The 17,599-nt window shown below is 25.4% G+C and overlaps 1 protein-coding gene across 5 annotated transcripts in view; it reads left to right on the forward strand.

Moving 5' to 3' along the window:
• The window catches only part of LOC122511983 (phosphatidylcholine:ceramide cholinephosphotransferase 1-like), a 28,703-nt gene extending 12,463 nt beyond the window's left edge, over positions 1 to 16,240 (forward strand). For all 5 annotated transcript variants that reach the window (XM_043627587.1, XM_043627585.1, XM_043627583.1 and 2 more), the window contains 4 exons: positions 81 to 291; positions 10,804 to 11,078; positions 12,052 to 12,227; positions 15,835 to 16,240. In XM_043627587.1, coding sequence (XP_043483522.1) covers positions 81 to 291; positions 10,804 to 11,078; positions 12,052 to 12,227; positions 15,835 to 15,990 — 818 coding nt within the window. In that variant the 3' untranslated portion in view covers positions 15,991 to 16,240. The remainder of the gene's footprint in view (positions 1 to 80; positions 292 to 10,803; positions 11,079 to 12,051; positions 12,228 to 15,834) is intronic.
• The last annotated feature ends 1,359 nt before the right edge of the window (positions 16,241 to 17,599 follow it).

The raw sequence follows: 17,599 nt of genomic DNA on the forward strand, positions 1-17,599 counted from the left end.
ACAATGCAACTGTTTCCTATTCACATGATAGACAAGAAGTGGATCTACAAAACCATAATAATTTTAATAACTTATTTCAGCATTTTTATTTATGGCTGTAAATTTTGTTTTTACAACTGTATCTCTGGCCATGGTTCATGACAGAGTACCAGACAGAAACATTTACGATCCTCTTCCTGATATATTTTTGGATAATGTAACCGGACAGGACTGGGCACTTAATGTTTCTGAAGTTTTAATTATGATAGTGTCAAATTCAGCAGTTATTTTAATTATCTTTCATAAACACAGGTAATTATAAATTTATTTATTCAACATTTTTTCTCAACAGCTGATAGGATACAGTGCGGGGTAAAGCTGACCAAGTAAACATTTTCGGCTATAGAATTTTTGGCAAAATAGCCAATTGAAAAAAAAGAGTTTTTTAGGATTCTCAACAATGTATATATACAAATTATTTTCATTTTTTTCAACTATAAATTAAAGAACAAACATTTTTACATAAAATATAAAAATTTTATTGTAACATTTTATTATTGTTAAACAAAAATTATAAAGGAATTTAGTTGAATCAAAGCATCGTCTCAAGGTCGGCTTTGCCTCATGATGCCAATTTTAATAAACTTAAGGTATATGTCCCAATTTGTGAACGCGTACCGATTTATGAACATTTGCGCATATATGTGCAAATTTAAATAGAAATCAATTAAATATAGTGTTGCAAGTAATTAATTCTTTTTGTGTAAAGTATTTTTTTATAAAAACGGTAATTCATAACAACAAAAGTTTAAATAATTTAATTAAAAAAATTAATAATTATAGCCTTTTGCCATCCGCAAGCAATCAGGAAAAACATTTCGCCATCTTGTGTCATTTGTCAGATTAACATTTTAAAGTTTGACGGAGCAAAAAAACTATATTTTTATAAATTAAAGTGAGTATTTATGAAATTTGATACTAATTTACCTTTTTCAACAGCTGGAGCGTGTAAAGGTAAGTGTATTCTAGCGTATACATGAAAAATACAAATCGGTACACACAAATTGCATATGCTCCTATTCGTGTACGAGTAATAAAAATTATTTATAAACAATACAATTTTTACATTATATAAAAGTAATTACTACTTTAAACCACCTTAATACGTACTCGAATTTTTCGAAAATATTGTTAACTTTCAAATAAACAGACTTTTTAAGTATTAAATCATAGATAAAATGGTCATTGTCTACGTGAGTGTTGTTTCTTTAGTCAATAAAGCATTAATATTAATTGGGGTTTTTTGAGTTCTAAGTTTTGTAATTTATAAAAAAAATTCAAAACATCACACTTTATAACCCTATATAGTTAATAATTTAACGATTTAAAAATAATAATGTTAAATTATTACAATAAATTAATAAATTGACTAAAATATTTGAAAGTGCACTAATTGGTACACGCGTGTTTACACAAATTGGGACAATTAGAATGTAAGCATTTACAAATTGGTAATGCAACATTACTATATTTTGATAATAAAACTTTATTTTAAGTTACATTAACTTTAAAAATTCGTTTATCTTCTGATTAATTCTATACATTTTCAATTTAATTTATACTATATAGGTATACCAAATATATAGACCAATCGATTAGTCTTGATGCAAAGAATAAAATTTTATTGTATAGATATAACCTTCAAAATTCAACATAAAAAATTTTTTGAAGAAAATGAATTTTTTTTATAAAATTCAACAAAATTTTTTTTTTACGCAAATTGATCTGTCAATGTTAAAATTAAAAACATATATTAACCAAGAATTTTTAACTTGACTCTTTTAACGACCAAATGTGCTGATTTTTAACTTCGATTTCAAGCTCTTAATATTTTTTTCAAAAATACTCAAAAAATACAAAATTTTGGAAAGTAATTTTTTTGGATCCAATTTTAGTTGTGATATTGATTTTTCCAGGTCACCTAAGGTATACAAAACGTGTTCCCGATAGTTCTAGTTTAAAAGTATGCTTTGCGTATTAAGATTTTTTGTTTTTTTTTTAATTCAAAATGACGCCTGAAAATAAAACTTTTTTCAAAATTTAACACAGGATGGACAAAATTTTCAAAAGTTGTTGATTTCGCTTGAAACTTGTTACTTGGGGGTTTTTGGGGTCGCTGATTACAAATCCCATGTTAGTTTTTCAAAATACAAAATGGCGGATCCAATATGGCGGACATGAAAATTAAAAATCGACCGAATTCGATTGAAACTCGTTACTCGGTGGTTTTTGGGGTCGCTGATTACGAATCTGAAGTCACATTTTCAAAGTACAAAAAAACATTATAAATTAAGCAAAATAAATGTAAAAACAAAAAAAAATTAAAAACCTTAAAAATAAAAATATAATTCCCCATCTCGTCCACCTTCTCGCGGTAAGAATCGGAAAACTTTGAATACTCAAAGGCTAAGGGCATTTATCGTATATTTTTTACAACATTGTGACGCTCCACGAGAAAAGGGACCTTATGACAAGAGTAAATAAGGTCCTTTTTCTCGTGGAGCGTCACATATTTATATTTCAATATGTACACTACATTGCGTCTGCCATTTTAAATTTTTTAAATCTGAATTCAGATTCGTAATCAGCGACCCCAAAAACTTTCGAGTAACAAGTTTCAAGCGAATTCAACAAGTTTTGAAAATTTTGTCCATCTTGTTAAATTTTGAAAAGTTTTTTATTTTCAGGCGCCATTTTGAATTAAAAAAAAACAAAAAATCTTAAAATGCAAAGCATACTTGCAAACTAGAACTATCGGGAACAAGTTTTGTATACCTTAGGTGACCTGGAAAAATCAATATCACAACTAAAATTGGATCTAAAAAATTAATTTCTAAACTTTTTGTATTTTTTGAGTATTTTTGAAAAAAATAAGGATTAAATGGCACTTTTTGTTGCCTATAGAGGGCGCCAAAGTTGGTCTCGTTTCTCTGCAGAGCAAATCGGTGGACAAGATTCCGACTAGACCGTTTAATCTAAATAAAAAATTCAAAGTTTTTTTGAATCTGTGATAGATTTAGCTTTAGAGTACGTAAGATATTTTAAAAATATTAATTTTTGTGTATTTGGCAGCTGTTTGAAGAAAAAAGTCGATTTTTAGGGCGAAAATTCTTCAAAAAATCTATTGTCAAAAAAAAACGAAAAGAAAATCGGCTACGTACTCTAAAGCATTAGTAAATGACGAACAAAAAGCACTTTGTCCGAGGTCAATCCGATCAAAATTGTTTGAGCCAGACTGTCCTCCGATTTGAAAAAGTCATTTTGTGAAAAACGCATTTAAAAACTTTTGTAATGTGAAAACATGAAAAATGAAACCACTATTAATCTACGATGCCTGCACCATATTATTGGCGATAATATTATTTAAACTTTCGTTTTCCCTAACTTGAAGCTGCTGTAGAAAATTTATCTGAATTATTTGCATATTTAGTACAAATAATTCTCAATTTATCGCGCAGCTGTAAGTCCTTTAATAATATTTTATTTGCTTTTATATTTTGATCTGATTTTTGAGAACACCAATTTCCGCAATCATTATGTTCACCAGAAATATATATGTTCCAGTATTTTTATCAATGTCTCCGACAGTTTTTTCGGTTAACCTTTATTTTGAGAAATAGCAAAACAAAAGCATTTTTTTAAATGTGAAATTACTCCTTTTTTATTTCCTTGAATTCTGCTTGCAATTTAAATAAATCATTAACAAAATGCTTGCCATTGCCACGTTAGCTCTAACCCATATCGTATGAAACAATTATGTTTATTGCGTTTCTAAGTGCAAAATCAAATTTTTCTGCTTTAGCAACAAATGCAGTATTGTTTATTTTTTCTAAAGACTCATTATCTATCATAATATTCATATTAACAATTTCTGCTGGCCTGAAAGAAAAATATAAAAAGTAAACAAAAATAAATAAATTAAAATAAATTAAGCTGGCGATCTCATATGTAACAATAAACATAAGAGAATCCAGTATTCCGAATATCGATTATCTTTGTTATTTTTTCGTTTTGAACATTCCAATATTTCTGAAATGACAAGAATTTAATTCGATGGAATATTCATATTCTTCAAATATTTTTTCAAAGAAGCATTATTGAAAGTGGCCATCTCTTCCTGCGTTTTCTTTAACTGTCCTTCATAATGATGAAATAGCCTTTCAAATCGATATTTCTGTTTTGTTGCATATTTATATTTTCGCCTTATACATTCAATTTTCTTTTTTCTTCTACACTGAAAAAAAAAATTATTTGAATCAAATAAAAATTATTTGATTCAAATAAATTATTTATTTGGTTGTAATCCAATAAATGTGTATTTGAACCAAATACATAAATATTTGAACTAAATATTTTATATTATCGCACCAAATAATTGTTTATTTGAATCAAATACAACTAATTCAAATCAAATAAATAGAATATTTGAATCTAATAAATGATTATTTGAATCAAATTCAAAATATATTCAACTCAAATATATATTTATTTGACCCGAATATTTTATTTAATTGTATCAAATAACTATTTATTTGAATCAAATACAACTAATTCAAATCAAATAAATAAAATATTTGAATCTAATAAATGATTATTTGAATCAACTTCAAAATATTTTCAACTCAAATATATATTTATTTGACCCGAATATTTTATTTAATTGTATTAAATAACTATTTATTTAAATCAAATTCAAATTATTTTAATCAAATAAATCGAATATTTTAATGTAATAAATAATTATTTGAATCAAGTATGAAAATTATTTCATTCAATATTGATAATTTCAACATCAACAAATATTAATAAAAAAATAACTAATTGCAAAAGATAAGTACTGATGACAATTCATTGATAGTTCACTTTCACATTTTTTTATACAGTTAAACGCAATTTTTATTACATACACATTTGAAAAATCCTAACGCTTGGGGGTACGAACCCACGCCTAACCGAATATTCACGCACCGAAGTCACGCACGCTAACCACTATACTACGCTCGCATGGGACTCTCAAATCTTAAATACTCTCAAGTGTCACCTCACTAGCTCAAATAAAACTTGTAGAATTACTACAAGGCAGTGATCTAGAGTTAAAATTAAAAAACGTTTTAACATATAAGTTTTTGCCTAGTGGCATAATATGCTTGTATTGTATCACAGGTGACTTACAATTCTTGACATCCTGCAAAATCATTTAAATCATAAAAAATTTGCATTTTCAATATTTCTGAACTTCTTGAAAATATTAGATTGATTTGATAAATAATTTTGAATTGCACTATTTTGACGTCAAAATATTAATCAGAGACTCCAAAAATACTACTGAATTAAACTTCATATAGTAATTAGTATCGATTTTTTGATATTGAAAATATTTTTATATTTCTTTTAGGATAGTATTTTTTGCAAAATTATGATAAAATCTGACTAAATAACATATAATATTCAATTTTAGAAAGTTCAAAAGCTATTCATTAAAAATTGCGAAATTTGGAAATTTTCCATTTTTGAAGTTTTTGAAAATATTTTTATATTTATATCTTAGTTGTAGAATAGTATTTTTTGCAAAATTATGCTAAAATGTGACAAAATAACATGTAAAAACTCAAATATAGAAAGTTTAAAAGCAATCCATAAGAAATGTAAAATTTTGAAATTTTCGATTTTTTGAAAACATTTTTATACTTACATATTAGTTATAGGACTTTATTTTTTGCTAAGTTATGCTATAATGTGACTAAATAACATGTAATACTCAAGTATAGAAACTTTAAAAGCAATCCATGAAAAATAAAAAATTTTGAAATTTTCGATTTTTTGAATTTTTTGAAAAAATTGAATATCTGCCGTTCTAATTAATATTTTTTAAATCTGTAAATTTATAAACCTTCCTTGGGTCAATACCTAATAACCTACCAAGTTGGACTTAAATCGATTCACATGTTTTTGTGTGATTGGGGTACAAAGTTTTTGTGACAGACAAACATACATACATACATACATACATACATACATACATACATACATGCATACATACATACATACATACATACATACATACATACATACATACATACATACATACATTAAATTTTTTAAGAATATTTTTGGAATCTCTGATGTCCATAATAACTAATCATGTTAACATTTTTAAGTTTTAAGCAATGTACAGACAGACATCTGATTTTATTAATAAGGATAATTATAAATAAAATAAATTTATTGTGTCAAATAATTTTTATTTGCATCAAATAAACGAAATATTTGGGTAAAATAAATGAATGAATAGTTTCAAGTAACTCATTATTTTCGTTTCAAATAATTATTTAATTGATTGAAAAATTTTTTCATTTATCTTGATAAAATGTATATTAGTTTTGAATAATGAATTATTCGGATTAAATATTTCAGTCTATATTAGAATCAATAAAATAAATTTACTGAATCAAATAATTCTTAGTTGCATCAAATAAATGAAGTATTTGAGTAAAATAAATGAAAGAGCAGTTTCAAATAATTCATTATTTTCGTTTCAAATAATTATTTAATTGATTGAAAAATTTTTTTATTTATCTTGATAAAATGTATATTAGCTTTGAATAATGAATTATTCGGATTAAATATTTCAGTCTATTAGAATCAATAAAATAAATTTACTGAATCAAATAATTCTTACTTGCATCAAATAAATGAAGTATTTGAGTAAAATAAATGAAAGAGCAGTTTCAAATAATTCATTATTTTCGTTTCAAATAATTATTTAATTGATTGAAAAATTTTTTTATTTATCTTGATAAAATGTATATTAGCTTTGAATAATGAATTATTCGGATTAAATATTTCAGTCTATTAGAATCAATAAAATAAATTTACTGAATCAAATAATTCTTACTTGCATCAAATAAATGAAGTATTTGAGTAAAATAAATGAAAGAGCAGTTTCAAATAATTCATTATTTTCGTTTCAAATAATTATTTAATTGATTGAAAAATTTTTTTATTTATCTTGATAAAATGTATATTAGCTTTGAATAATGAATTATTCGGATTAAATATTTCAGTCTATATTAGAATCAATAAAATAAATTTACTGAATCAAATAATTCTTAGTTGCATCAAATAAATGAAGTATTTGAGTAAAATAAATGAAAGAGCAGTTTCAAATAATTCATTATTTTCGTTTCAAATAATTATTTAATTGATTGAAAAATTTTTTTATTTATCTTGATAAAATGTATATTAGCTTTGAATAATGAATTATTCGGATTAAATATTTCAGTCTATTAGAATCAATAAAATAAATTTACTGAATCAAATAATTCTTACTTGCATCAAATAAATGAAGTATTTGAGTAAAATAAATGAAAGAGCAGTTTCAAATAATTATTTAATTGATTGAAATATTTTTTTATTTGTCTTGATAAAATATTATATTAGCTTTGAATAATAAATTATTCGGAGCAAATAATTCCGCTTATTAGAATCAATAAAATAAATTTATTGTGTCAAATAATTTTTATTTGCATCAAATAAACCAAGTATTTGAGTGAAATAAATGAAAGAATAGTTTCAAATAATTCAATATTTGTATTAAATAAATTTATTTATTCAATTCAATTAACTATTTATTTGAATCAAGTACGATTTATTTGGTTCAAATAAGTATGATTCAAATAATTGCAGATATTTAAATCAAATACATATTTTTTTGATCCAACTAAAAAGTATTTAAATCAATTAAATATTTTTCAAATAATTTGAATTATTTGAATCAAATACATTTTTTTTTCAGTGTAGGACTTGCTTTAAGAACAATTCTCCTTAATTCAGCGGCCTTTTTAAATCTAATTGTTTTATTTCTTAAGGTTTTTCTTCCATTTCGACAATCTTTGCAGCAGGAGCGTCTGGAATCATTCGGTAAAACGAGTGAGCAATTTTTATGTCGTAAGCAATGCAAAATATCAAATGCAGCAAAAGATGTTAGCGTGTTTCCAATATTGAATCCGCTGAAGCACATCCAGAACAAACTTTAACATCGTTAAATTTTAGAATTAAATTCTCCAGTTCTTCCAATGTCGATGCATGAGTTACAGTAAAATCAAGTTTTATACCCATCACTTTAGCTGAAATTCGCATATCTTCATAAACTTTTAACTGTTTAGAAGAAACAAACTTTATAGAATCATTCACTCCCTTTTAATTAGTTTGCGAAAACTTCAAAACAGAAATATCACCGAAACTTGTCTTTCTTGGATACCAAGGAATTGCAGGGTGTCTACAACACCTGGAAAACCTGAAAAACCGGGAAATGTCAGGGAAATTAAAAATGTCCTGGAAAACCTGGAAACGTCAGGGAATTTTTTCGAAAGTCAGGGAATTTTTTTCATTGTGACTTGAAATACTCTTGAACAATATTTTTAAAGCCCACAATTAGTTTTACAAATTTTTAGTAAAAAAATAATAGTAAAGTTTTCAAAAATAAAGTTTTCCAGAAGAATTTAATTAATTAAAAAAAAAAATTTCCACAATATTTGTGTCGCGCTCTGAGGAAAGGTACCTAAGAAGCAAAAAATTTGAGGTTATGTTTTTAATTTTTTGAGTAAAAATACAGAAAGAGAATCAATTATTAATTCAAAATTGTTGGTCTTCAAGTCTCCATTAGGGGTCATCCATAAACCACGTAGCCTCTTGAGGGGGAGGGGGGGGGGTCAAGCAATTGACTACGACAAGAGGAAAAAATGGCGCTAATACATGTAATAGCGTACTACATGGGGGAGGGGGGGGGGGTCAAAATTCCCCAAAAATGGGGCTACGTGGTTTATGGACGGTCCCTTATATGCAAAATATTTAATAAAAATTGGTTTTAAATTCAAATAATTAAAAACAAACTTTTAATCAAGATAATTGTAACACGAACCCAACCTAAAATTCGTTTGCTTCTTAGGTACCTTTCTTGGGAGCGCGTCACATTTATTATAGTTTGAAAAAATTAATAATTTAAAACAATTTTTATAAAATTTGTATGAAGAATTCAATTATTTTCTAAAATAACAAAATTTTTCATTTTTGGAAATTTTAATAATTTAATTATTTTTAATACAATTTTACAGAAATTGCTAAAAAAAATGTAATTATTGTTAAAAATTTCATTTCAATTCCTCGCGAAAATCAATTACTTAAAAAAAATGTTTTTTTTAAATTCTTTGAAAGAATTCAATTATTTACAAAAATATTAGAATTTTTCACAGGAATTCAATTATTTTCAAATATTTTAATAAAATTGTTCGAAATAAATCAATTATTTTAAATACAATTTTAATTACATTTTTTTTGAAATAATTCATTTATTCTTTTACATTTTAATAAAATTCTTTGCAAAATTCAATTATTTTCATAAATAACAATATTCATTACAAGAATTCAATTATTTTTAAAAGTAATGCATTTTTTCTCAGGACTTTAATTATTTTTCAAAATTTTTTATAAAATTGTTAACAACTATTCAATTATTTTCATAAATAATAAAAATCATCAAAGAATTTCAATTATTTCTAATCCAATTTTAATCGAATTCTTCGAAAAATGTAATTATTCTTAAAAATTTTATTAAAATTCGTCATCAATTGAAAAATTTGTTGGTAAAATTGTTTATGAGAATTAAATGTTAAGAAACATTTAATAATTCAATAAATTATTTTTGTATTTAAATAATTAAATTCTAATAAAAATTGATTTAAAAATTAATTTCAGTTAAAATTTTGAATAATAATTAAATATTAAAAGCCGTATAGCGTGAATTTTTATAAATAATTGAATTTTGAAATTAATTTTTTTGAAATATGTTAATTGAATTTTTTTTAATTGAAGTTTTTATTTTCGAATATATATTTAATTGAAGAATTTACGAATAATTGAAATTTCGTAAAATTGATTTAAAGAAGAATTTTAGTTAAAAATTGTTGAAAATAATAATTGAATTGATAATGATTTTATCACTCGGTTATCTTTAATTATTATAAAACTTTATAATTTTAAGTAAAATTTTCTCTTATTTGACTCGGATTTCTTAATATCAAATTTTGGATCCGCTCTTTTGTCATTTTATAAATCTGACAGCGGCTTCAGTGACCCCGAAAATTTTCAAAAAATAATTTTCAAGAAAATTTGTTAAATTTTAAAAAATGTTTACCGCCACTTTGGATCCGCTATTTTAAATTTTTTGAATTTTACATTAAATTCAGATTCAGCGACCCCAAAAATCCCCGAATAACAAGTTTAAAAAAAATCCATCTGTTATTGAAGCTAAAAACCTCTTTGCCATCAGTCGTCATCGACTACAAAAAGGTTAAAGACATCGACTTTTTTTAAAAATTTCCATAACTAAATCATTATGAGTAGTAGGTAATGAACATAAATTATTGTGTGACAACTAGAATTATCGTTATTTAAAGAGTTTTTAAAAAAACAATTATATTCTTTTTACAGTTTTAGCAAATGGAACTTTGATTTTTCACAGTACTTACTGTAATTATAAGAGGAAAGTGATACATTTTACACATTATGATTATTAAAAAATTGTTGTTAAAAATAGTTTCTATAAACAAATACTTTAAACAAAATATTAAATAATATTTATTATTATAGTTATGATTATGAAACATTTATTAATATTTTTTAAATGATTATGTATCTATATTTATTTCCTATTGGAATAACTTACGAAAGAAAATGTTTAATATATATTTTTAAATATCTTTTCAGATTTATTGTTCTGCGACGAATTTTCCTTCTCTTAGGACTTTTATACATGATGAGAAGTATAACTATGTTTGTTACAGTTTTACCTGTATCAAGTAAAACATATTATTGCAGTCCTAAAGCAAATAGTACAACTCCGATACTTATAACGAAAAGAGTTTTTCAGTTACTGTCTGGTTTTGGATTGTCCATAAATGGGAAGCACACATATTGTGGAGATTACATTTATAGTGGGCACACAGTCATTCACGTTCTGAGTTACCTTATTTTCAAAGAGTGTAAGTAAAATGTTGATCCAATCGTTAAATTATTATTTAATATCTGGAGTATTCTTCTTTAAACATTCTAGACAAATTTTCCCTTTTTGTAATGGCTTTTAACTTTGTTGTCCTGTATGAGAGTAGGGCTCATTTAAAGAAGCTTTGTAAAAATTAGGGATAGTTGAATAATTAACGTTTCAGGTTTATACCATTATTTTTACATTACTTAAAATATTATGGATTTTAATTTGCAAGGCTGGAATTTTAATGCATTTTTCTTATAGTTTTAAATGCCAAAAGAATTTTTTTTGTAAAAAAATGTTTACCACTGTTTTTATAAAATTATGTAATATCATTACAAAGGAGGAGGGTCGATAAGGCCTGTTTTAGGCCCCCTTGAAATTTTCATTTAACCACCTCGGTGGAGTGGCATTCCACGTCACTTGACACAAGGTGCGGAAATAGCGAAATGGCGATCCGACATTTTCTGTATTTTTAAAGAGCCATTTTGAATCTCGAAAAACTGACATTGGATTCCTAATCGCCATTCGTAGAAAAGTATTAAAAATGCCGATTTGCAATGTCTAAAAAAACAAAGAAAATCTTAAGAAAGCAAATTTTTATTGTCATTTTTGTGTTCCCTGATATCGAAAACATAGAAATATATTGTTGCAGTAAATTTTTAGTTATGAATGGCGAAATTGTTTCCAACTTTTTACGCGTTTTAATTTTTTTTTTCACCTCCAACGGAATTTTAATAAAATTCGGCTGGGATTTAATTTTTCAAATTAACATTCGGTAAGTCTATTTCGCCTATGATAATATGGAAATTATTTAATTACTTTACTGTAGACAGACTGAATGTGATTTGAGAGAGACTCCAATGGATATTAAAATAACTAGTTTTTATGATTTATTGTGGAAATTTTGAATTGTTATTCTAGTTATTTGAAATAACAGTTTTAATGAAGGTAGAATGAACTTATTTTAGATTCACCTAAAAGATGCTTATTATTACATTGGCTTACCGGATTGACGGCGCTTGTAGGTGTTATTATGGTATTAGTTGCTCATGGTCACTACACTGTAGATGTCCTCATTGCATATTATGTAACAACACGTTTATGGTACATTTATCACACGCTTGCAAACAACATCAATTTGAAGGTAAGATATTCATTATACAAGTACATGGTGTACTTGATAATTTTATGTAATAATTCGAAAAGTAGGGTCATTTGGGGTAAATGTTATCTGTTGAAGTTTGAGATGAATTTCAAGATTTAAAATTAAGTTAGACAATATTTTAAATTCAGCTCGCCCGTAAGAGGTTCTAAGTATTGCCAATATTTTATTTTGACAATTACCAGTGCCGTACTCCGCAACCCGAGTCAAAATTTAGACCCCCTTTTAGTTCTCCAAAAACCTCTTTTTAACCTCTTTTAAGCCTCTTTAACACTTCTAAATCCTCTTTTGAACCTAAAAACAGCTGAAATGGATTTTCCGCACTATTAGAGGTTCAAAAGAGGTTGAAAATTTAAATTTCACAAAAATTTGAAATCCTCTTTTCAACCTCTAAACATCGGAATATGGATTTTTCCGCATCGTTTTCAGGTTCAAAAGAGGGTCTAAATTTTGACTGGGGAAGTTATCTCTTAATACATAAAAAATTGAAAATTAAAGTTTCACAGTTTTAATATTTTGACTTCCATTTGCATAAAAATAAACTAAAAATTCAAACCAAAATTTATAAATATTCCTATTTAATGCTATAATAAAAATTGTTTTTGATTTTTAAATTTTGGCAATTTAGTTGAATGGAGTTGCCACTGAATTTCAGGTTTTTTTTCATAGAATTTTTTTGTAGTAAAAAAAATATTATTTGAAGAGAAAGATGCAATAACGAACGAGGCACTCGGGCTGATCCCCCACTACAACGAGATAACGTAGAAATTATCTGAAATAATAATTTTCTCGAAACATAAAAAAAAATATAGTAACGTGTAGAGAGTTACATAACGGACAAGTTTTCTGAATATTATTTATCTTAATGTTCACTACATTTTGCAAAAAAATTAAAAATTGCAAAATTTCGATAACCTGAAATCAATAACTTTTTGAAAAGTTATTCACGACATCTCCATTTTTTGTAAATGAAATTTTTTGCTACTTCATACCTAAAATAAATTTTAAGTCAACGAGACAATTCAGCTCAAGAATATTACAAAAATTCCACTTGCTCGTATTATTTTTTAATATTAAATACAGAATGTTAGAATTTGATTTTCCATGTCTTCTGAAGGAAAAAGTTTGCGAGAATGTTTTATTAAGAAAAAACTTCAAACGACAAAGTTGTTTCTTATATAGTATGGAGAAGTTTTTTCTACAATTTCAGATCGATCAGTTAAAAACTGTAAAAATTATAAACATTTATATTCGAACATTCATTGAATTGAAAGTATCCTTTCATGTAAAAGGTGATATGATTTAATCATGCAATGAAGTTAGTTTGTTGTTAATTATTTTTCAATGAATTAAATTTTTTTCCTATTATGTAAAATAGCAATATTTTATAGTTTTCTTAAAAATGAAAGTTTGAATAAAACTTTTTTTATTTTTAAATATTTGTTTCTACATTAATTATTTTTTACAATTTATAATTTAAATTTTTAAAAAAATTTTTTAAATTAATTTCTACCGTTTATTTTTTGATTTTTAATATTACATACTTTCACATCGTGCAATGTTCCGATCTCATTCTGTTTGATAGGTTACTTACTTTAATGAAATAGTAGAATTTTTTTTAACATGAAATTTTATGGGTAAAGTAGTTTTTTACATAGTTTTTATGAATGAACAATTTTTTAAAAATTAAAATTCAATATCTTTAAATAAAAAAATTGGATTCAAGACAAAAATAATGCCGTTTGAATCATTGAAATCAGTCAACAAGTTCTTCTAAAATTTGTTCTTTTTAAAAAAAAAAAAAGTAAAAATATTCAATTCTTAACAAGAGCAAAAATTTTTTTTTGAAAAATCCTTTTACATATTGATTTTTTTATATATATATAATTCTACATGAAAATTAACATTTAGAAAAAAATAAACATTTTCAAGTTTCTTCATATCTAATTCTATTTTTAATTACGATTTTTTAAAAAAATTTCACATTTTTTGATAAATAAAAATGGAAAAATTAGCATAATTTCTATTTTCTAATGACAAATTTTATTTTAAAATTTTCTGTTTTTAAGTTTAAGTTTTTCAGGATGGTCACAAATTTCAGTTAATAAATTTCCCTGACAATTTACTGACATTAAAAATATTTTCCCTGACAAAATTCTTTCTATAGGGAAATATGAAAGTTTATGTAAAATAAGTAAAATTACTAAAAATTACTAAAACTTAACAATTTCTAAAAATTACAATTATAACCCTTCCTGAATTCAATTATTTTATACAATTTTCAACTAAACTTTATCTTTAAATCAATTATTGCTTCCTCCTAGAGGAAGTATTTTAAATAATTTTTCGAAATTTTTTCTAGAATTCAATTATTTAAATACAGATTTACTCAATTTTTTATAATAATTGTAACTGTCTATGTTTTTTCCTTAAGTTTTTAAAGTACAATATTTTCAAAAAATTATAATAAAAAAATTCTTACAATTAATTTTTTTTAAATATATTAAAATAATTTTGGAAAAATTAATAGTTCTTCAATTAGGTACAATTAAAAAATTTCCTAACGATTGAAATTTGGTAAAATCTTTTAAAAATAATTCAATTTCTTAAAAGAATTTTTGTATAATTTACTAATTAATTTTTTGATGAATTTTAATTAAAAATTTTGAATATGATTTTTTTCTCCAAAATGTTAAAAATAATTCTAAAATGTTATTATCTTTTGTATGTATTTGAATTTGCGGAATTATGTAATTGAAAATACTGAAAGTATATTGGATTTTAAGAAATTAGAAGCTAATTTTCATTTTTAAATTTATATCTAAAGATTTTTTATTAACATTAAAAAAATCAAAATAAGTTGCACTTTTTGACAAAAAATTGTGGTACATTTTGTTTCAATGTTTGGAAGAAAAGTCGAGAAAGTCACAATTTTTGAAAGTAAGTCGAAAAAAGTCTCAATTTTCTTAATTTCTCTGACAAAAAATTTTTTTCCTGACATTTTCCTGACTTTACTAACAAAAATTTTATTTCCGACATTTTCCTGACCTTCCGACAACAATTTTTTTCCTGGCATTTCCCTGACTTTACTGACATGTGGCCACACTGGATTTTGTACAAATAGGCACTTTGAATTTAATTTAAAGAATATTGAGCATTTTTCTATTATTTTGATTTGTGTTATAGAAATAGTACTTTGAAAAAAGAAATTTTTTGTTTTATTTTATAAAAAAATAAAAAAATGTCAAAAGATATTATTCTTAAATATCTATGGGGCCGTTCAAAAAATATGTAACGCTATTTTTCGGAAATTTGGACACCCCCCTCCCCCAAAAAGCGTTACGTATTTTTTGAACGGCCCCTATCGACATTAAAATGAGAAATTTCACGCGTGCGTTATTTTAGCTAGTTATTTAATAACATTCGACGAATTCATTTATCACTTTTGTAATGAATAAAATAATTAAGGCGTTGACTGTGGATGACTAAAAATGAGTCAATATTCATTGTTTTTATTTATATTAATTTTTTTTAACTTTTTTAGTTTCTCGATTTAGTAAATTTTATTAAAACGTTTATTTTTTCACAGCAACATGGTCCAAATAATAGTTTGGCTCGTCTTTGGTGGTTTCCTCTATTCAAATACTTTGAGAAAAACGTTGGTGGCCCCGTACCCCGACAATACGACTGGCCTTTTCCATGGCGTCGAAGATTTCTTACAAAACATCCAAACAGAGACAGTTAATGTAAATAAATTCTTTGTAACAAAAACTTGATTTGAAAAAATCGTTTTCATGTAAATATACACTTCTCTTGGAATACTACCACTTACACGGAAGAACATTGTTTGCCGAAAAGTCGGGAACTGTTACCGTGCACCTATCAAAAAGTGAAAATTTGAATAATGATATTTATAAAGTCAAAATAATTCTATGATTGTTTTAATGTCTGAAATAATTATATATGTGATTATTACGTTTCTAAAATTCAAACTATTCAGGCTGAAATATTTTGTACAGAATTATAATATTAATAATATAAATATAAATATAATTATAAATATATGAATATATAAATATATAAGTATAATATGAATCTTGAATATTTATATATATATGTTTATATATTTTTTGTTAGAATGCATAACTATGAATCAGCCTACGAGTGTGTTAGTCAAATGGTCAAAACTTTTAATGTGCAGTTTTTTGTGCCTCACTCGCACTTACGCTTATCGTGATTCATAGTCAAGTGTTCTTACTATACACTGGAAGAATTTTAGGCAGGCTGCTGGCTTTTCATGCTCGAAATTAGTGCCCCTTGCACAGGGCTCGCAGCTCACCTCAAAAAAGCGAGCATCTACTCCCGAAAGGTAAGCAGCTGCCCCTGAGGAGTTGCTGCTTACCTTTCGGGAGTAGATTCTCGCCTTTTTGAGGTTAACTGCGAGCTTGAGGCAGCGAGCTCTAGCGGCACTCATGTAAAGCCTGCAGCCTGCCCAAAATTCTTTCAGTGTACATCATATCTTTTTAGAAACTTTTATGAAATATTGGTCAGGTTCAATAAAAATGTTTGTGGTAATTTCTGTTGTAATCTCGAGGATAGTTTCCCCGAATATTCTAGAATAATGATTCATATACAAGTTTTTAATGAGAAAAAATTTTTTTTTTAAATTTCGGTGGAAGCTTCTTCTGTGATTTTAACTGAACCTGATTCTTTGAATGAATCTTTTAGGAAGATATATTTCAACCGTTGCCTTTATGACATAGCCTTCTTCTAATGATAATTTGTAATATTAGACATTATATAATAATATGCGATATTTATAATACAAGGGCTTGAGAACCTATTTTTACTTATACAAGACTGGGGAACTGAACCCGTTTCACTTGTAAAGGAATTTACGTTTCCTCAAGCCACAATAATATAACCTCAAAAATGTCGAATGCAGAAGTTAGTTTATGTCCTTAGATTTTGTTTCTATACACTGAGGGTTAAGTATGACCACACTTGTTTTCATAAAGAAAAAAAAATGTGTATAAAACTATCGTAAAGATATCTTCGTGAGTACTAACTTAATTTTTAACATGGTTCTGTATTAATTTTTATATTGCAAATCAACTATAGTTGAAGCTTACTGATTAAACAATGTTACAGTATAACACATAAATATGAAAAATTTCTGCCAACAGTACTCAAAATTAGTCAAGGTAAAAACTCCATTTAGTTCCAAATATCCATGAGAATCTTTAAAGAAAGAAAATGATAAAACGGGAAAAGAAGTAGGAAATTAAAAAAATTGTTTTAAAAATTTTTTTTTTATTTTTTTAAAAAAATTTTTTTGCAGAGTAGTGCAAATA

This window comes from Leptopilina heterotoma, unplaced genomic scaffold, assembly GCF_015476425.1.
Source record: "Leptopilina heterotoma isolate Lh14 unplaced genomic scaffold, ASM1547642v1 Lhet_92, whole genome shotgun sequence".
NCBI lineage: Eukaryota > Metazoa > Arthropoda > Insecta > Hymenoptera > Figitidae > Leptopilina > Leptopilina heterotoma.